The sequence below is a fragment of the Octopus bimaculoides genome, chromosome 9, assembly GCF_046866305.1.
Source record: "Octopus bimaculoides isolate indiv1 chromosome 9, ASM4686630v1, whole genome shotgun sequence".
NCBI classification, from domain to species: Eukaryota; Metazoa; Mollusca; class Cephalopoda; order Octopoda; family Octopodidae; genus Octopus; species Octopus bimaculoides.
In genome coordinates this window covers 5,053,053-5,075,067 of record NC_142936.1, presented here as the reverse complement: position 1 = coordinate 5,075,067, position 22,015 = coordinate 5,053,053, and the positions used below count along the sequence as shown (strand labels likewise).

Here is a 22,015-nt window from a genome sequence, read left to right as displayed (position 1 = left end):
GTTTTAGATAAAGATGGTTACAGTAGACAGTGGAGGCATAACTGCATGGTCAGGAGGCCTGTTTCCCAACCATGTGGTCTTGTGTTTAGTCCCACTACATGGAACCATGGCCAAGTGTCTTTTATTATAACCCTGGGCCAACCAAAGCCTTGTGAGTGGATTTGGTGGAAGAAAACTGAAAGAAGCCCATTATGTGTGTGTGTGGGTGTATTTGTTTTTGCCCCTACTACTGTTAGAAAACCAATGTTGGTTTGTTTATGTTCCTGTAACTTAGCAGTTCAGCAAAAGAGATTAATTGAATAAATACCAAGCTCAGTTCATTCAACTAAAACCCTTCAAGGTGTTGCTCCAGCATGGCTGCAGTCAAATGACTGAAACAAGTAAATAATAAAAGATATACACTCACATATATATGACGGGCTTCTTTCAGTTTTCGTCTACCAAATCCACTCACAAGGCTTTGGTCGGCCCAAAGCTATAGTAGAAGACACTGGCCCAAGGTGCCATGCAGTGGGACTGAACCCAGAACCATGTGGTTGGGAAGCAAGCTACTTACCATGCAATGGGTGAGGAAGAGTATCCGTTCATGGAAAATTTATCTCAAATTCTATCTGCCCCATGTGGGCATGGAAAGGTGGACGTTACATGACGATGATGAATACTATAAAAAAGCATTTGTTTAGCAGGTGGCTGTTTTAGCTACTTTAAAGATTAACAGCTCTGCCTGTCACAAGTTCCGTCAGGATGTTTTTAAGTGCAGCTGACCCTGTCAGTGTCTCTGACACCTCCACCCCACCCACCCCTCTGTCCCAGTTCTCTTCACTCACAAGTGGTTTTTTCCCCCCTTTTTGCATCTATTGATTGTTAGATATTCACAGGCTTCATATAAGATATATCGGTCCCATTCATCTTGGAGGGTCTGAACAGGTCATGGACATTTCCACTCCTTTCTTTCCGGTTGATTTGTGAAATTACAGCCCAACCCTAACTCTTGGTCAGCTGGTGCAGTTAGTGGTAGTTTGCTGTTGTAGGTAGCATGGCTGAATGGTTAAGAAGTTCAGTTTGCAATCATAAGATCTCAGGTTCAATCCCACTGCATGGCGTCTTGGACAAGTGTTTTTTTTTTTACCATAACCTTGGATCAACCCAAACCTTCCGAATGAAATTGGGAAGATGGAAACTGTAAGGAAGCTCATCTGATGGATTGTACCTGTAATTCAAAAGATCCAGCTTTGTCGCAGACAATGATTCTAGCTGAGGAATACAGGTTGGCGTTGACTTACGACCACAATTGGTTGACTGTCAGGTTTCTTTCAGCTTCCATCGAGCAAATCCACTCCACAAAGCTTTGGTCTGCTCAGGTTGTAGTAGAACATACTTGACCAGAATGCCCCTTCTGAAGAATGACCCCAAAGCCCACATGGTTGGAAAACAGATTTCTCTCTCTCTCTTATATATATATATTACATATAAGAGTGTGTGTGTGTGTGTGGTAAGTAGCTTGCTTACCAACCACATGGTTCTGGGTTCAGTCCCACTGCATGGCACCTTGGGCAAGTGTCTTCTACTATAGCCTCAGGCTGACCAAAATCTTTTGTGTGAATTTTAGTAATTCGGCAAAAGAGGCCGATAGAATAAGTACTAGGCTTACAAAGAAAGTCCTGCGGTTGATTTGTTTGACTAAATGTGGTGCTCCAGCACGGCCGCAGTCAAATGACTGAAACAAATAAAAGAATACACACACACACACACACACACACACACACACACACACACACACACACACACACACACACACACACACACACACACACACACCCAGTCCCAATTGAGCTGATCTCATTATTAAAAGTATTGCAACTCTGACTACCTCAACCTTTACTGATGCCGATGGAGGCATGGTGCATCTAGGATCACATCATTTAATGTGTCTTTTTCAAAGACACTTGATTTTGAAGGAGAGTTTCTAGCAGATCAAGCAACTGCATAGACTCTCTCATGTGTTAAGTGGGAATGTGTATATGAAAGAATATGTCTTCTGAAAAACATCGGAGGTTCAACTGATTGTAATGTCTTGTAAAACACAAAAATAAGATAAATAATAGTGCGGAAGATATTAAGTTATCAAATTTCTTTTTTTGAGTAATTAGTGTCTCATTAATGATTTAAAATTTTAAGTAGCAGTGTGAGAAATATAAATTCATAATGGTGAAATGCTAACAGTGTGTGTGTTTAGTAATGACATAATTAACCTCCTGAGAGGCAACACAATCTGTTTCAATACACAAGTTCACATCAAGAACTTTGCAAACCAATTCCAAAAAGTGTTGAATAAGAGAGAAAAGTTTCTGAGTGAATTTACAGATGTAATGGCAGGGATGCTGGTTAAAGAAAATAGAGTTTTGGTATTTGAAGGGTTAATTGAAAACATTTGTTAACAAGTGAGTTGTTCAAAATGTTGGCTTTGCAGAATGTTGTTGGATTGTGAGAAAGAAAATGTATTCTATGAGTAACTGTATTTTCACTATTTTTTTTTTTTTTCTAAATTTTTGTTATTTGTGTAAGAATTATTGCATTTCTTTACTCTTTAGGAGTACATAGAAATAATGTCTCATCTGCCAAATATCGGTCTCCGAGCTCTGATGAAGTTGATGGTAAGACTTTGGTTTGATTGCATCACATGTGTTTATCCCAGTAGCATGATGCATGCAACCTCAATTATACATACATACATATATGTATGTGTATATATATATATATGTATGTATAAAGCCTTTTCCTCCAAAATCCCTTGTGCCGCTGTTGATGATGTAATTGTCGCTTTTCCTGCCTCTGTTGTGACAATTTGAATGTTTTTAATGTAAATATTTTCTCTTCGTTTTCCATCCTTTATGATTTATTTAACTCTCTTTTTTTTTGAGCAGCTTTTTGTGTTAAACTTTTCCATTCATAAGTTTTCGAGGAGTAGCTTAGTGTTTGATGTAAATGACTGTGGTCAGTGAACCACATCCAGGTTTATCTGTCTCGGTGCTTCTCAACCATTTTTGCCTATGGTTCCCTTTGATTCTTACTTTATTGAAGTGGGCCACCATAGTCACTTGATGCTTTGAAAAATCATGTTATATTTTCATAATTAAATATTAGGAATTGTATAAAGAAAAATTGTTAAGATATTCTGCATATTGTAGAAGTATAACAAGTTTATTGCTCATAAATTTTAACAACAAAATCTTACATCGACCCCAGCTGAGAACCACTGATCTGGATTTACAAATATACTTAACCTACCTGCACAGCTCAAGAAATTGACTGGCTAGAATAATGTCTGACCGTACTGGTCAAGCTAATACATTTCTTATCAAGCATTCTGTCACTACAGTGGACTATTAACCATGCCTCTGATCATATTGAGCGAGCAGACACATCCTGTGTCTTGCTGCTCTGGTCTAGTACACATCCTTTTCTGCATTGATCTATTGCACTGCTGCGTAACATGATCCACACCAAAGTTATGGTGACCTATGGCAAGTTTTTATGGCCTGCATTTTTCCATAATACAATTATAATCTCATGTATATTCAGTGATCTATGAAGTATTTTTTTGTGGATTTTATGAACCACCTGATGCAAAAAGTTATGTATCACTGATTTCTTTATTGCAGTGGTTCTCAACCAGGGTCCACATGACCCTTGGGGTTCCATATAAGGTTTTGGTGTTAATTGTTTATGTCCAATAAATTAGTTACAGCCTTAGGGCTGAAACATGTAAATTACAATTCCTAGTAATGATTAATTATAAAAGCATAATGGGACTTTTTTAAAACATTAAATGGGAATGAGGATCCAGGAGAGTAAAACAGGATTCAAAGGGGTCGATAAGCAAAAACTGGTTGAGTAACATTGATCTATTGAATATATCCCTGATCACATTGGTCTGTAAGGCATGTCTCTGATGACCCTAATTTTAAAACATATTTTACTGTTTATTATTTTATTGGTTTAAGGCAACTAACTGGCAGAGTTGCGAACACGGACAAAGTGCTCTGCAGTATTTCATCTGGCATTTTATGTTCTGAGTTCAAATCCCAAGCGGTCCACTTTGCCTTTCATCCCTTTAGGAGTCAATAAAATATAGTATCGGTCGAATACTGAGGTCAGTGTAAGTGACTTGCCTTGTCCCTACAAATCTGCTAGCCTTGTGCTAAAATTGGAGAGAAAAGCATTAGCTTATTGGCTGAACCCAAATCTTGTGGTTGGGAAGCATACTTCTTACCAAAAGGCCACACGTGCACCTATAAATTATCTTCATCATTTTAACATCCAGTTTGCCACACTTGTCCAAGGTACCACACAGCAGGATTGAACCTGGGAGACCAGATGGCTGACAAGAAAGCTTCTTAACTGCAAGGCCATGCAGGGTTTAAAATTGTGTAGTAATTATTGTTATTGTTGTTAGTGGGGTTGGCTGAAGGAATGTTTCTGTAGCTATTAGAGGGGGGAGACATAATTAATATTCAGCTGCCTTCAGAAATGGAGTTAAATGTTTTACTTGTGTTTACTTTGTAAATTTCCCTGCTTGTTCTTGTTGTTGTAGTTGCTTTAAGATTTTAGTTTTTATTTGATGTTTTGTATTAGTAGTAGTAGTAGTAGTGTTTTGTTTCTGTTTGCAACATAAATGAAAATATGGTCGTTGCCTGTGGTTTTTGTTTTTGCCACAAATTTGAACACTTAACTTCCTCTTCCCCCACCTCCTTTGTCTTCGCATCTTCCAGATTTGTTTTTCTTCTGCAAATGGTTTATCCTGCCCTGTTGTTTTGCATGTGAAGGGAAAGAGGGAGATTCTTTGAAAAAAGATTCGTTAAAAAAAAAAAATGGTTATATAAAAGCAGAAACACTACCAAAAACGAACTTTCTGTTTGAATCTCCCCCCTCTTTCCCCATCACTGTCTTTCCCTATTTCTTTCTTCCCTCTTCCTCTCTCTAACTGATATTTTGTGATATGTCAAATCTAGGGAGTTACATATGGTGTCAGAATGCTAATCCCAAGAGACCTGGCCCTCTTTGTGTGTGTGAATGATAAAGTATTTGACTTTGCCCTTCCTTTAGCTAGAAAACTAGTACCAATGGTTTTTTTTTTTTTTTTTCCCTATTTTATTTTTTTACATATCCACCAATAAAGACGAAGTAATATTAAATCAACAAGGAACTTCTATGTGGATGCTTTTTCTGTTAGAAATAGTAAGCAAGCCAAGTATTTAGTAATGGCCCTTTATATTTTTGAGCTCAAATCAGAGGTTGGCTTTGTCTTTCATTCTTATGAAGTCTGTAAAATAAGGAAAAATGTCAAGTGCTGGATTCAGTTTACTATTCTTAGATGTGGATATGTGAAGGCGTGTAGCCTAGTGGTTAGGGTGTTGCACTCATGGTCTAGTGACTGTGGGTTCAGTTCCAGGATTGAGCAGTGTATTGTGTTCTTGAGCAGAACACTTCATTTCAGCTTGCTCCAGTCCACTCGACTTTAAATGGGTAACCCTGTGAGAGGTAAGTGTCCCATTCAGGGAGATCATTGGCTTGCCCGCTTAGCCAGTGGGGTACCATCATTTGAACGATACAACAATGCAAGGAAAGTGTATTGTAACTAGCGGTGTGTAACAAACATCCAGTGATCCGGTGGATACAGTGATATGTGAATATAATTATAATAGACTACATGTTGGATAACATAACCTAAATTACTCAATGACTGCAGTAGAAAACACAAAACAAAAAGATGGGATGGTCATGGCTGGATATCTTTGATTATAGGTCTGCTTAGTTAAAGCTGATCTTTGACTAACCAACAAATAATCAATTTCAGGAACATAGACAGTTGCCAAAAATTGCAGACCTGTCAAAGTTTTGTATTTGTTGTGGTTACCTGTGGGCTCTGTTGAGGGCCATGTAGTAGAATACACTCGCACAAAGTGCCGTGCAGTGGAACTGAACATGAAATCATGTAGTTGGGAAGCAAACTTCTTACCACAGAGCCATGCCTACACTAATATTAAACCAAAACTGTATAAGGTATTATAATCACCAGTTTGAAAAAGTATAGAGCAAACAGGCCAGTGATGGGACTCAAACCACCCCAGGTGATTGTTATGTATTGGTTTCAGGCATTTAAACCAGCCATACCTACTTGTTTTATGAGAAGTCAGATCCAGCCTCTCATACCTACCCGACAATGTCACTCTAAAAATAAACCATCACATCATCAGAATTTCAAAGCTACTAGTTAATACATAATTAATTCAAAATCTAGTACACGAAAGTTCCATTTGATCTGATCAACGGAACAGCCTGCTTGTGAAATTAACATGCAAGTGGCTGAGCACTCCACAAACACATGTAACTTTAACATAGTTCCCAGGGAGATTCAGCATGATGCCGAATATGACAAGGCTGACCCTTTGTAATTACAGGTACATCTCATTTTTGCTAACTGAGTGGACTGGAGCAACGCGAAATAAAGTGTCCTAAGTCAAGGACACAATGCACTGCCGGGGATTGAACCCATGATTTTATGGTTGTAAGCTGAATACCCTAACCAGCAAGCCACACACCTTCACCTGATTAATTCAAAACAGTGTGAATAAATAAGCATTACGTTTGACAGTAATCTGAATGTTAAAGAGTTAAATGTTGTGCATATATGACATTCACTAAAAAGTCACTAGGTTCCTCTTCAACAACAGCAAGAGGTTCTTTTGAGGTGTGCAGCAGAGGTATGCGTAGCTATTTAGTAATTACTATTGCTTCCATTAACCAATCCTCTACGTGGTCATTTGACTTGCTAGAAGTAGTAGCCAAATTTTCAGTACCCATCTTTTATCTTTTACATGTTTCAGTCATTTGACTGCCCCCATTCTTCTGGAAGAATTTTTTTTAGTTGAATGAATTGACCCCAGTATTTTTTGCTTTCTTTTTTTTTTTTTTTTTTTGAAGCCTGGTACATATTCTATCAGTCTCTTTTGCCAAACCACTAAGTTACAGAGACATACAAACACACAAACATATATGTATGTATATATATATATATATGTATGATGGGCTTCTCTCTACCAAATCCAATCTCTAGGCTTTGGTCAGCCTGATGCTATATTAGAAGTCATTTGCCCAAGCAGCCACACATACATACACACACACATTCCTCCCTGGGTGGCACACCGATCCATCACAAGGTTACTCATTTTGGCCAGCTGAGTTGACTGGAGCAACGTGAAATGAAGTGTCTTGCTCAAGAACACAATACATCTCCTGGTCCAGGAATTGAAACAACAATCTTACAATCATGAGCATAACACCCTAACCACTAAGCCCTACACCTCCGCAACTGAGTTGTTTAGGGCTTCTTTTTTTTTTTTTTTTTTTTGAGCCCCAGGATTCATCAGGTTAGTTACCTGGTTTCTGTGGTTTATATGTGACGAAGATCGCAACAGTACCCCTAAACAGTATGCTAGTCTGTTTGCAGGATTCAAGGCCAGCAGTTTTTGAGGGCAGGGGCAGCAAGCTGATTTCGTCAACACCCACTTCCTTCCCCAGTACTTGACTAGTATTTTATTTTATTGAGTTTGAAAGAACTTAGGGCAAAGTTGACCGTGGCAGGATTTGAACTCAGAATGCCAGAGTGCCAGAAGAAATGCAGCTAAGCATTTTGTCCAACACAGGTTCTGTCAGCTTGCCACTTTTCAGTATTGTATACTTCTGCCTTTTTTTGATCAGGACTTTGGTGTTGTCGAATATTCCGTCATTTTGGTCAACAAGAAACAGAGCTTGGCTCATTACCACAACAAACGAAGACACCTTGGTTTTCAGATGGGAAAAATACTACCAGCAAATCACTCTCAAAGATATACACACCTCAAGGTTCTTATACTGCAACCACCGATACTTTTAAATCACTTGTTGGAACAAATGGGGTAGAAGCATCCCTTGCAAGGGCAAGCATCACCCAGTGTTTGTTTGGGGCAACAGGCTATGTAAAAGAGTCACCTGTAAGAGTAGATATATCTCGTGAGGTTTTTCCAAGGGCACACCTCAGTATGAATTCATTTCCCAGGTTAGCTTTCAATCAAGACTCATCTGCTGTGACAGGGTCCATTGGTGGCACTGAGGTTGACTCAGAGTCACTTGTTGGAAAAAGACATAACCAAGATTCATTTGCTGGGACAGAAGGCAACCATGGCTCCTTTCCCGGAGTAGAGTTTGATCAGGCATCAGTTTTTGGAACAGAAGGTGACCAGAGGTCGTTTGTTGTAATGAGCAGTGGGCAGGGATCTCTCAGTGGGGCAGAATCATTTGAGACAGAGTTTGACAAGAAATCCAATTTGGGGACTGACTTTGACCAGAGGCCACATGCTAGGACTGATTATGACCAGAGGTCTAATTCTAGTAAAAATGTTGATTGGGGTTCTTATTCTGGTACAGACGTTGATCAGGGATCTTATTCTAGCAACAATGTTGATTGGAGATCTTACTCTGCTACAGGCGTTGATGAAGGATCTTACTCTGCTATAGACATTCATCAGAGGTCGTATTCTGGTACAGATGTTAATCAGGGGTCTTATTCTGGTACAGACGTTGACCAGAGTTCTTATTCTGGTACAGACGTTGACCAGGGAACATATTCTGGTACAGACGTTGACCAGGGATCTTATTCTGGTACAGTCGTTGACCAGGGATCTTATTTTGGTACAGACGTTGACCAGGGATCTTATTCTGGTACAGACGTTGACCAGAGTTCTTATTCTGGTACAGACGTTGACCAGGGATCTTATTCTGGTACAGACGTTGACCAGGGATCTTATTCTGGTACAGTCGTTGACCAGAGTTCTTATTCTGGTACTGACGTTGACCGAGCATCTTATTCTGGTACAGACGTTGACCGGGGATCTTATTCTGGTACAAGCGTTGACCAGGGTTCTTATTCTGGTACAGACGTTGACCAGGGATCTTATTCTGGTACAGACGTTGACCGGGGATCTTATTCTGGTACAGACGTTGACCGGAGTTCTTATTTTGGCACAGACGTTGACCAGAGTTCTTATTCTGGTACAGACGTTGACCAGGGATCTTATTCTGGTACAGACGTTGACCGGAATTCTTATTTTGGCACAGACGTTGACCAGAGTTCTTATTCTGGTACAGTCGTTGACCGGAGTTCTTATTCTGGTACAGACGTTGACCGGGGATCTTATTCTGGCACAGACGTTGACCGGAGTTCTTATTCTGGTACAGACGTTAACCGGGGATCTTATTCTGGTACAAGCGTTGACCAGGGATCTTATTCTGGTACAGACGTTGACCGGGGATCTTATTCTGGTACAGACGTTGACCGCAGTTCTTATTTTGGCACAGACGTTGACCAGAGTTCTTATTCTGGTACAGTCGTTGACCGGAGTTCTTATTCTGGTACAGACGTTGACCAGGGATCTTATTCTGGTACAGACGTTGACCAGGGATCTTATTCTGGTACAGACGTTGACCAGAGTTCTTATTCTGGTACAGACGTTGACCGGAGTTCTTATTTTGGCACAGACGTTGACCAGAGTTCTTATTCTGGTACGGTCGTTGACCGGAGTTCTTATTCTGGTACAGACGTTGACCAGGGATCTTATTCTGGCACAGACGTTGACCGGAGATCTTATTCTGGTACAAGCGTTGACCAGGGATCTTATTCTGGTACAGACGTTGACCGGGGATCTTATTCTGGCACAGACGTTGACCAGGGATCTTATTCTGGTACAGACATTGACCGGGAATCTTATTCTGGCACAGACGTTGACCGAGCATCTTATTCTGGTACAGACGTTGACCGGAGTTCTTATTTTGGCACAGACGTTGACCAGAGTTCTTATTTTGGCACAGACGTTGACCGGAGTTCTTATTCTGGTACAGTCGTTGACCGGAGTTCTTATTCTGGTACAGACGTTGACCAGGGATCTTATTCTGGCACAGACGTTGACCGGAGTTCTTATTCTGGCACAGACGTTGACCAGGGATCTTATTCTGGTACAGTCGTTGACCGGAGTTCTTATTCTGGTACAGACGTTGACCAGGGATCTTATTCTGGCACAGACGTTGACCGGAGTTCTTATTCTGATACAGACGTTGACCGGGGATCTTATTCACGTACAGGCGTTGATCGGGGGTCTTATTCTGGCACAGATATTAACCAGAGCTCTTACTCTGGTACAGACGTTGACGACGGGTCTTATTCTGATACAAACGTTGACCGGGGATCTTATTCTGGTACAGACGTTGACGACAGGTCTTATTCTGGTACAGACGTTGACGACAGGTCTTATTCTGGTACAGACGTTGACGACAGGTCTTATTCTGGTATAGACGTTGATCAAGGATCTTACTCAGGTACAGACGTTGATCAGGGATCTTATTCTGGTACAGACGTTGATCAGGGATCTTATTCTGGTACAGACGTTAATCAAGGGTCTGATTCAGGTACCGACGTTGATCAGGGGTCTAATTCTTGCACAGACCTTAACCAGAGGTCTTACTCTGACACAGACGTTGATGATGGGTCTTACTCTGGCACAGACATTGATAACAGGTCTAATTCTGGCACAGACGTTGATCAGGAGTCTAATTCCGGTACAGATGTTAATCAGGGGTCTTATTCTGATACAGACGTTGACAAGACGTCTAATTCTGGGACTGATTATGACCAGAAATCTTTTGCTGGGACTGACTTTGATCAAGAGCCATTTGCCAGAACTGATTATCTGAAAGGGTCATTTTCTGGCACCGATTGCAGCCAGGATTCATATGCCAGTTCAGACCAAAGATCGTTTGTCAGTGCTTTTTATTATTAGAGCTTTACTCTTACTGACAATAACAGGAGGTCATTTGTAAGCATGGCTGTGGAGCACACACTGCTCTGTTTGTAGGAAATAGTATCTTTTGTGCTCTTTGTAACAAGGTGATGGTTAAAATCTTATATAAATTAGCAAACTTCAAAAGCATGTTGTTAACATTGAAAAGGCATGAACTGATATTGGAGATTTCTGACTAATCGTTTCTTGTTTTAACCTTTGCACTCACTCATGTGGTTCTGATTTTTATGGGGTTTTTTTCTTTGGTCTTTTTATTGATGATTTAATTAATTTATTCATATAATTATTGCATCCTGTCTCCTCACCTCCACACCTAACTGTTGTCTCTCTGCATTCTAGCTGGCCATTTATTGTGTATCTTTAACCCTTCAACATTCAGATTACTCTGTCAAATGCAACACTTATTTATCGTTCATAATCTTGTAACTTCAAGATTTCAAAGATGTGTTTGTATATTTTTAGAATGACATTGAGGGGTAGGTGTGAGAGGTTGGATCTCATCAGTCCTAACATGAACCAGATAGAATGTTTAGGGCCAGATATGACCAGATTAAATGCTAAGGGGTTAAAATTGATGAATGGTAGTATAACAGCAGACATATTGATTTGAACCCAAACACTACCTGGTCACAGACAATAAATTAAATCTCTCTCTTTCTCTCTCTCTCTCTTTCTCTCTCTCTCTCTTTCTCTATCTCTCTCTTTCTCTCTCTCTCTCTTTCTCTCTCTCTTTCTCTCTCTCTCTCTTTCTCTCTCTCTCTCTCTCTCTCTCTCTCTCCACGCACACACAGGAGTGAATAGACAAACCAAAGAGGGGTACAGTATTGGGAGCTGTTAAATGCATGGATGAAAGCAGTTTGATTCAGACTCCTTGGTACTCTGAGTTTCACGTGTGGCACTAAGCTTTGGACATTGGCCATTAGCCAAAGATTAGCACAATACACACACACACACACACACACACACACACACACACACACACACACACACACACATAGGTTTAGTGATGCAAACAGGAAAATGGAACTCAAAACGTAATTTTTTATTATTAATAATTTGCGGAAGTTACAGAGTAATTCAAGATCCAAGATATAAGTGCTTGAGCATGAAACTCTCACCTCTCAAGTCACTCTGTAATTTCCGTCTGTTATGAATAATAACTGTGTGTGTGTGTGTGTGAAAATTGAATATTTCTTTTCTAAAATTTTGGGGTAGTTTTTGGTGTTCAATTCAATAATTCTGCTGATTTTTATTTGTTTATACTTGGATGACCTTTTCTAACCTGCTTTTAGTACAAATATAATCTGTATTGATTTCATATTCATTGATATACAAACAGGGTGTGTGACTCGCCATTCACCCATCTCACATCTGTGGCACTTTAGTGTATGCACAAACAATAGCTTTGATAAAAAGTTACTATTTTCACCCAAATGACTTCTTGTTAAGAGGGTGTGTAGGAATAAATGCTTAGAACTTAATGCCATACACACTTCTTGTAATTTTAGGTTGTTTCATGTTTAGAATTTACCTAACTCATGGATACTTAAATTATATATATATATATATATATATATATATATACAACTTATAAATACAGGCAAAAGAAAAAAACATCATATGTCAAATATGCCGAGAAATAGACTTTAAATTGTCAATAACCACATATAATTCATCACTGCATATGCTTGTTCCATGCGTGCAAGTAAGTATTTCATTTATTTCTTAATGTATTTACCGCTGATGGCGAGAAAATTCTTTATGAATTAACTCAGAAATTGGACCGATTTGGTAATAACAGAATTTTTTTGAAATTTCTGTCAGCTTTCTTCAAGATGTGTGCTTTTGGTGATGAATTATATGTGGTTATTGATGATTTAAAGTCTATTTCTTGGCATATTTGGCATAGGAATTTTTTTCTTTTGCCCTTATTTATACGTTGTTTATAATTTTCACCGTAAAAGGTATTTTTTAATATGCTGGCCACTGATAAAATTTTTCGAAAATTTTATCCTATATTAGATACACAATATATATATGGCACATAAAAAACACCATTTGAGCATGGTCATTGCCAGTACCGTCTGACTGGCCCTCGTGCCGCTGGCACGTAAAAGCACCCACTACACTCTCAGAGTGGTTGGCGTTAGGAAGGGCATCCAGCTGTAGAAACTCTGCCAGATCAGATTGGAGCCTGGTGCAGCCGTCTGGTTCGCCAGCCCTCAGTCAAATCGTCCAACCCATGCTAGCATGGAAAGCAGATGTTAAACGATGATGATGATGTATGTATATATATATATATATATATATATATATATATATATTCCTGCATCAACACACAGAGGTTGATAGGTAGGTAGATAAATGGATAAATAGGAGATAAACAATAGACAGACATGCATATATATGTATGCACACGTGCGTGTGAGCACAAATACTTGTGCCTTCTGTGTGTGTGTGTGTGTATCATTGTTATCATGCAAAAATGTCATAAGTCCACAACGTTGCTTCTTCAGAAAACGAAAAAATAGCTTCACCATTCCATAGCAAAACCATTGTACTATACTTTGACAATTCTTGGTATCTGAGACAGCTGGAGATACGATAGTTTAACAAAAAGAACTGGCTATTGCAAGCAAAAATAAATATTGAAAAAAACGCATTTGGCCAAATTTGAACATACAACAGTTTAACATAATACCAACAATATATATATGTGTTTGTGTCTGTGTGTGTACATATGTAGGGCAGGCTTCTTTCAGTTTCTGTCTACCAGATTCACTTACAAGGCTATGGTAGAAGACACTTGTTCAAGGTGTTACACATTGGCACTGAACCAGAAACCACATGGCCTGGGAAGAAAACCTTTTAACCAAACAGACACACCTGCTCCTATAACCACACTTACGCCTGTAACCACACCTTAGATTCAAGGTGATATGAATAATAAGGATAGAATGCAAATCATTCAGAAATATCCCAAATCTAGTAGTTTTTTTTATATTTTTTTTTTTGGGGTTGGTGCATAATTATTGCAGCTTTTTTTTTAACAAATTTTATTCAACAAAAACAATCATAACACGTAACAAAAACATCTTTAAATAATTATTCTGGAACATATTCACCATCTACTTCAATTACTGCTTCCCATTTGGTTGGCAGACGGTCAGACTGTCATTTAAAGATGTTTTTGTTAAATATTGTTATTGTTTTTGTTGAATAAAATTTGTTGCAAAAAAGCTGCAATAATTATGCACCAACCCAATAGCTTTTTAGAAGGCTGGAGGTGGAGGGACAGAAAGTTTGTTTATATTTGTCCTTAGTTCGAATGTCAAGCAAAAGAAAATTAACTAAAAAAGGGGGTGGATGGCAGAGCAAAGGCTTCAACTCTATTATAATAGCAGAAGTAAATTGCTGGGTCCAAGGAAAATTAATGGTGGTCTGGGATTGTTATTTTGGTTTGTTGGTAGGATAACAACTAATAGTGGTACTTCTACTACAGCAATGATTTTTTTTTTTTTAACATTGATACAAAGCCATAATATTATATTGGTGGTGGGTAATGTTGGTTAGATCAGTGCTCAGCACTTTACTGCTACTTATTTTTGTGGACCACAGAAGGATGAAAGGCAAATTTGACTTCAACATCATTTGAACCGAGAACATAAAATAGAATGTAAGTAATTACCGTTAAGAACTTAATATACTTTGTTGTATCTTGGGAGGGTCATTATGCCGATAATAAACACACATTGGTTGTATTTCACTTCTTTATTACTCATCAATTGGTATGCTATTTAGCCAGTGAATTTATTGATTGTTTGGTTAATCAGTCAATAAGTTATGTTGGTTATAACTTAGAGGCTCACCTGAAGTAGTGGGGGTATGTCACTGAAGCGATATCAAGCATAACTGATTAATTGTTTAACTGTAATGATTAATCAAACAATCGACAAGATAGTTAATTAAACTGCTAACCAATTGTCAAATCAAGAAGTGAAATAGAACCAGTGTGTGTGTGTGTTTACCATTGGCACAGTGACCCACCCAAGATATAACAAAATATGTTTCAGCACATGAGCTCATATCAAGTATCTTGCAAGCCAAATACAAAAACAGAACATTCATAATTTTCTTCAGTTTTTGTCATTTATCTCCCTTGACTGGGCAAAGAATAATAATAATAATAATGATACATTTGAGAATCAATGGCAGTAGTAGTAGTAGTAGTAGTTATAGTAGCTGCAGTATGTTGTTCCTGCTAGTCTCATATACCTGATACATAGAGAGTAATAGTAGTTGTGTTAATAATGTGGATTTAAGAATTTTTTTTTTATTTTTATGCACATTCCATTATGATTTGGTAAAGGAAATAGGATTAATAGCAAATTTGCTAAAAGATAAGAGAAACTACATATGCGCACACACGCACACACATGTAGAACTGGGTAAATTTGCTGATCCTTCAAATCAATAAAAATTTCAGAATATAAATAATGCATAAAATGCCATAGATTTGCTGTAAACAGGAAGAAAGAGTTGAAAGGAAGCCCACCAACAAATGAACTAATATTTTTACCTTTTTTAACCATATTTGATGGCATAAAAGACGCACAGGTGTATTAGCTGCCCCCAATTTCAGCAACATATTTTCAGAAAAAAAATGTTTTTAGGGCATTAAAGCTTATGGGAGACCCAACATCACTTACAGAACCCCAGGTAATATTTTTGGAGTTAGTGTTTTTGGGAAAGCAAGTGCATCTTATGTGCCATCAAAATACGGTATTTTATTTATTATAAGCCTTCTCTACCCTTTTTTTTTTTTTTTTTTGCAGTTTTACAGAACAAACGAAGCCGCAAAGTGAACCTACAAAGAATACGAGCAAAGCAGAAACGAGAACAGCAACAATCGAGGTACCGACATCTATATCAAGTTCGGCGCTTCAATGGTGATGTTATATCTCAGGTATGTCTCTAGACAAGCTAGAGTTTCTATTAACTCAATCATGATAATAGAAAAGGTTGTTCGTTTGTTTGTTTTCTCCTTTTTTTCTCTATTCACCTGATTTTTTAGAGTGATAACAGACCATCACCATAATCATACACACTCACACACAAAACACTGGAAATGTGTGCCATTCTTTTACAACAGTCATGCAGTATCAAGACATAGAGATACACACATATATGATGGGCTTCTTTCACTTTCTGTTTACCAAACCCATTCACAAGGCTTTGGTTAGCAAAGGGGTTGTAGTAGAAGACACTGAACCCAGAACTGAACCCAAAACCACATGGTTGGAAACTAAACTTCTGAACCACAAAGCAACAGCTGTGCTTTTTCACTAGCCATGCCTATCTTTAATACAGGGTCCGACAGAAGTAATACCGTTTTTGCATTTAATAACTTTTATAGTATACTCTTTTACTCGTTTCAGTCATTTGACTGCGGCCATGCTAGAGCACCGCCTTTAGTCGAGTAAATCGACCCCAGGACTTATTTTTTGTAAGCCTAGTACTTATTCTATCAGTCTCTTTTGCCGAACCACTAAGCAATGTTGGGGTGATAAACACAGACAAATAAACATACACACACACACACACACACACACACACACACACACACATATATACGACGGACTTCTTTCAGTTTCCGTCTACCAAATCCACTCACAAGGTTTTGATCGGCCTCAGGCTATAGCTGAAGACACTTGCTCAAGGTGCCGCGCAGTGGGACTGAACCCAGAACCATGTGGTTGGTAAGCAAGCTACTTACCACACAGCCACTCCTGTGCCTACATATATATATATATATATATATATATATATATATATATATATATATATGAATGTTTAAGTAATTTTTTATTGAACACAAATTTATTGCATTACTTAAAGAAATGAATAATAAAACTAATGGGAAAAATCGCAGAAGTTTTAGGAAATAGAAAAGAAACTCCATTAGAAGCAAGAAAACTGAAATACAAAAGGGCATTAGTTTTGCCACACCTTGTATTTCAGGAGTTAGCAAGGCGGCAAGCTGCAGAATTATTAGTATGCCATACAAATTGCTTAGAATCATTTCATCTGTTTTTACATTCCGAGTTCAAATTACATCAAGGTTGACTTTGTTTTTCATATTTTTGGGGTCAATAAAACATGTACCTGTTGAGTACTGTGGTCAATGTAATCAACATAGCCCTCCCCCCATTCCCCCCAAAATTGCAGGCCTTGTGCCAAAATTTGAAACCAGTATTTTAGGAATTAGGAAGATGGTGAGCTGGCAGAATTGTTAGCATGCCAGAGAAAATTGCTTAGCAGCATTTCATGTTTTCATGTTCTGAGTTCAAATTCCAATGAAGTTGATGTTAACCATTCAACCCTTCAGGGTCAATAAAATAAGTACCAGTTCAGAACTGGGGTTTAATGTTATCAACTAGCCACTCCCCCTCCCCCAAGCTTTGTACCTATAGTAGAAAGCAATATTTTATAATAGAATGGGTTGTGTCCCTTGTCAAAATCTTTATGAGTTTAAATCATTTCACAATCAAAATTTGTTTAGTTTTTAAAAGAAAATGAGGGGGTGGGGAAATAGATATACATAAATATATTTATTTCCCCCCTCATCTTTTTATGTTTCTGTTATGAAATGTAGCAGATTTCATTGTTGTTCCATTGTTTTATTCTGCTTATATGTGTGTATTATTTGCTTTATTTTGTTGTTATTTTCGTTTGTTTTTTTATGTTTATATATTTCCTGTTCCTCTCCAACTTCCTGACTTCTTTAGGTTCCATTCTTAACCAATCATTATTTGATTTTTTTTTATCTATTACTTATTTCAGTCATTGGGCTGCGACCATGCTGGGGCACTGCCTCGAAGGGTATAGTCAAACAAATCGACCCCCAATATTTATTTTTTTAACATGTAGTACTTATTCCATTGGTCTCTCGTGCCAAACCACTAAACAATAGGGGCATAAACAAACCAACATTGATTTTCAAGTGGTTTAGGGTAAAAGCAAACAAATACACACACACACACACTCATCCATCTTCTCCACTCCCTATTCCTTGGAGGGTTGTAGGTGTAGAGTCCTCGATGCAGCCATCATTATACTTTCCCAAGCACAACCAACCGACATGATGGATCTTATCCAACCATCTCGTTCTTGGTCCACCCCAACATTTCCTGCTGGTTTGGCTTCAAGAATCCATCTTGCACTTCTTTCCTGCAATATTCTAATCACATATCCACAGTGCTCTGACTGCTCAAAGCAAATAAGCAGTGTTTTGGCATGGAGAGACCCCCAATCTCCAAGCTACACTCACACTAATGAATAACATTACTCCAAAGATCCTTCAGAAGAATACCATTTTGGTGAGGATATGTATAGATGAAGGTACATGGCTCAGTGGTTAGAGCATTGGGCTCACAATCACGAGGTAGTGAGTTCAATTCCCAGACTAGGCTGTTGTATTCTTGAGCAAGATTCTTTATTTCATGTTGTTCCAGTTCACTCTGAACTTTTGAAGCATGAAAAAGCAGACGTTAAAATGATGATGACATTCTGTGCATTGTCATCATCATCATCATCATCATCATTTAACATCCGTTGTCCATGCTGGCTGGCATGGGTTGGACAGTTTGACTAGGGCTGGTAAGCTGAGAGAGTGCACCAGGCTCATCTGATTTACCATGGTTTCTACAGCTGGATGCCCTTCCTAACGCCAACCACTCCAAGGGTGTAGTGGGTGCTTTTTGTGTGCCACTAGCACAGGTGCCAATTGCATGACACCAGTATCTGCTATGACTGCAATTTGACTTGGCTTGATGGGTCTTCTTCTCAAGCACACAGCATCTTATAAAATATCCTTTGGTAATCAGTTTCTCCAAACCCACTTTGCATGTTATTCTTCTGAAACCAATAAAACAAGGAGTGGGTTGATGTACTCAGATGTACTCTGGCAAGCAATGTCCTCTCAATATGGCCACCTATAGTCCACTGACTGAAACCTATAAGAGAATCTCATAAAATTTGGAAGTCTAGAGTTATATCTGTTATCTCCCTTTGCTGCATAACTCTTCTATATTTTATTGCTTCATTGTTAAATGCAGATCAAACCCCTTTTTTCTCTCTTTCTTTCTCTCTTCCCCTTCTCTCTCTCACACACGCACACCAGTTCTTAGCATTTAATGTCGTTAACGACATAAAATTTAATTCTAAATCTATCTTTTTGTAGTGATTTTTGTTTTGTCATTTTTCATTCTTCATTAAATCATGAAGCTTTTGATGAATTTTTTTTTTATTCAATATTTCAAATTAAATGTAGAATGGGAAATAAGAAATTAGAAGCTTTGTATTTATCCTTTATAAATTAAACTTCAATTTTAACCATTACTGAGGGTATGGGAGTTATTTAAATGCCTTTGGGCTGGTGTGGGTGCTCTTTAGCCCTTTATGCCCCAAAGGAACATTCTGTGGATGAAATACTGCAGCCAAAAATACATTTAATCATAACTCAGACAATAAGTATGGGACATCATTTAAAGACTACCAAGCTTTCTGTGCAGCTATCTATTCAAACAGTTGTTTAAATTCTCTCATTATTTAACTCTCTTTTCTATCCGTCTGTCTGTCTGTGTGTCTTCCTTCCATTCTACTTTCTTTCATTCATTTCCATTTCTCTGGCAATCCAGCTCTCTTTCATAATTCAATTTTAGTTCAACGTCAACAACTCTGCATTCTTCCTTGGCTGATTTAAGATGCTTTCGGAGACTTTTGGTTTATTTTTTGAATGGCAGAATCTAGAAGTCTGTGTCTCCAGGGAGAGGCTAGTGTGAACGACCAATGTGTGGGGGCTTAAGATGCCTATGGCCTGCAAGTTGTGCATTTATGCCATTCATGGTCTGTGCACTTCTAATTCTACACCTCTTCAGTTTACCTAATCAGGAATCTGTACCAGTAATATACTCAGGTCTTCTTTACAAGGAAATTAGTTTTTAAGTCACATTCATTAGCTAACATAGTCCAGAAACACAATAATCTAAAGAAGCCTGTACATATTTGCTTGCTTGACCTGCTAGAAAAAACAGCCAAATTTCCCTGCAGTGTTATGGGAAGATACATAGAACAAAGAGGTTCTGGACATGTTTTGTCAGGTTATACTGAGATGGGATGATCATGGCTAGAATGCCTTTGATTATAGGTTTGATCAATCCAAATTGATACTGGACTAAAGAATAGTTAAAATGACTGTGGTTAATACACTAGGCCACTAAAATGGCAAGTTGGCAGAATCATTATCAGGCCAGGCAAAATGTTTAGCGGCATTTTGTCTGCCTTTACGCTCTGAGTTCGAATTCTGCCAAGCTCGGCTTTGCCTTTCGTCTTTTCATGGTCAGTTTCCTGGGATCAATGTAATCACATAGGCGATTCCTGGCCTTGTACCAAGATTTGAAACCAATATACTAGGCTTTTTAGGGCACATGGTTCAGTGGTTGGGGTCAAGTTCACAATCATGAGGTAGTGAGTTCAATTCCCAGACTGAGCTGTGTGTTGTTTTCTTGAGCAAGACTCTTTATTTCACGTTGCTCCAGTTCACTCTGTTGTAGAAATGAGTTGTGATGTCACTGGTACCAAGCTGTATCGGCCCCTTTGCCTTTCCCTTGTATAACATCAGTGGCATGGAGAGGGGAGGCTGGTGTGCATGGGTGACTGCTGGTCTTCCATAAACAACCTTGCCCGGACTTGTGCCTTGGAGGGGAACTTTCTAGATGCAATACCACGGTCATTCTTGACTGAAGGGGGTCTTTACTCCTCTTATATCACACTATTGATGAGTTGGTGTGCTTAGTAGACCAGTATAATCTCTTCCCCAGATAAGTTGTTTGTGTATTCCTCAAAGACATGGTACATATTCCAAGCCACCAGGTGAACCAGAATGGGACAGGAGTGTAGCTGTAGAATCAAGTGTACTGCCCACATATATCCTATGAAATTCTTGCTACTTGTTTGACCACAAGGCCACTCTCATCTCTCAGTGCAAATATGTCTTAACCATTTCACTGTCTTTTTACATACAAACTTCTTCATCTTATAATTCTTTAATTTCATTTTTTTTTTTCTCTCTCTCTCTCCCTCATTGTTTGTGTGCGTGTGTATGTTGATGTTGTCTCCCAATCTATGAAGATCCCTAGTGTATGCAGTGGCACACACCTCATGGAGAAGGCTACCTTCAATAGCCCTGATGACCACTGTTCAACATCAAGTTCGACTTTAAGGTAGTACTAACTGGAACATTATCCCATTTATCTCTTTCTTTCTCTCTCTCTAACACATTCGCTCAGTTTCCACTCTACATATCTTTTCACTTCTTTCTCTTCTTTTTCAATCTACCCTGTTTTTTTTTGTTTTTTTTTTTTGGGACATTTGTCTTTTTATTCCTTGCACTTCTGGCTCTCTTCTTTCCTCCTTTTCTAACTTTCTTCCCCCCTCCGATTCCCATCCTTCATGTCTCTTTTTCTCATCTTTTGTCTCTTCTCCTTTTCCCTCTTTAACCTCCTCCCCTTTCTCTTAGTCTCCTCCCCTCTTTCCATCTTTTGCCTCTTCCTCCTTTCCCCTCTTTCTTCCCTTTTTCCTCTACTCCCCTTTCCATCTTTGGTCTCCTCCCCTTTTTCCATCTTTGGTCTCCTCCCCCTTTCCATCTTTAGTCTCCTCCCCTTTTCCATCTTTGGTCTCCTCCTTTTCTCTTTGATCTTCTCCTCCTTTTCCATCTTTGGTCTCCTTTTCCTTTTCCATCCTTCGTCTCCTGCCCCTTTCTGGCTTTCATCGCCTTTCCTTATATTAAGTCACACCCACTTCTTTTCCTCGTTACTACTTCCCCTATTCCATTCTCCTTGTCTCTGCCTCTCTTAGCTACCACTCTCATTTCTCTACATCTCTATCTTTCCCCTCCTACCTCTCTATCTCACATACTTTCCATCTCTTTCTGGTCCCCCCCCCCCCACTTTTTCATTCTTTTGCTCCTCTTCATTCTCTCACCCTCTCTACCCTCCCATTCACTCCCTCTCTCTCTCTCTCTCTCCCATGTGCTCTTTCTTTCTCTCACATTTCACTTCATC

At 38.8% G+C, this 22,015-nt stretch overlaps 1 protein-coding gene across 13 annotated transcripts in view; it reads left to right on the top strand.

The window, feature by feature from the left end:
* LOC106880637 (transmembrane protein 198) overlaps positions 1–22,015 on the top strand; it is a 140,612-nt gene that overhangs the window by 113,811 nt on the left and 4,786 nt on the right. For 10 of the 13 annotated variants that reach the window (XM_052970387.2, XM_052970389.2, XM_052970386.2 and 7 more), the window contains 3 exons: positions 2,592–2,654; positions 15,728–15,858; positions 21,084–21,175. In XM_052970387.2, coding sequence (XP_052826347.1) covers positions 2,592–2,654; positions 15,728–15,858; positions 21,084–21,175 — 286 coding nt within the window. The remainder of the gene's footprint in view (positions 1–2,591; positions 2,655–15,727; positions 15,859–21,083; positions 21,176–22,015) is intronic. The other 3 variants (XM_052970391.2, XM_052970390.2, XM_052970392.2) reach the window with 3 other exon arrangements.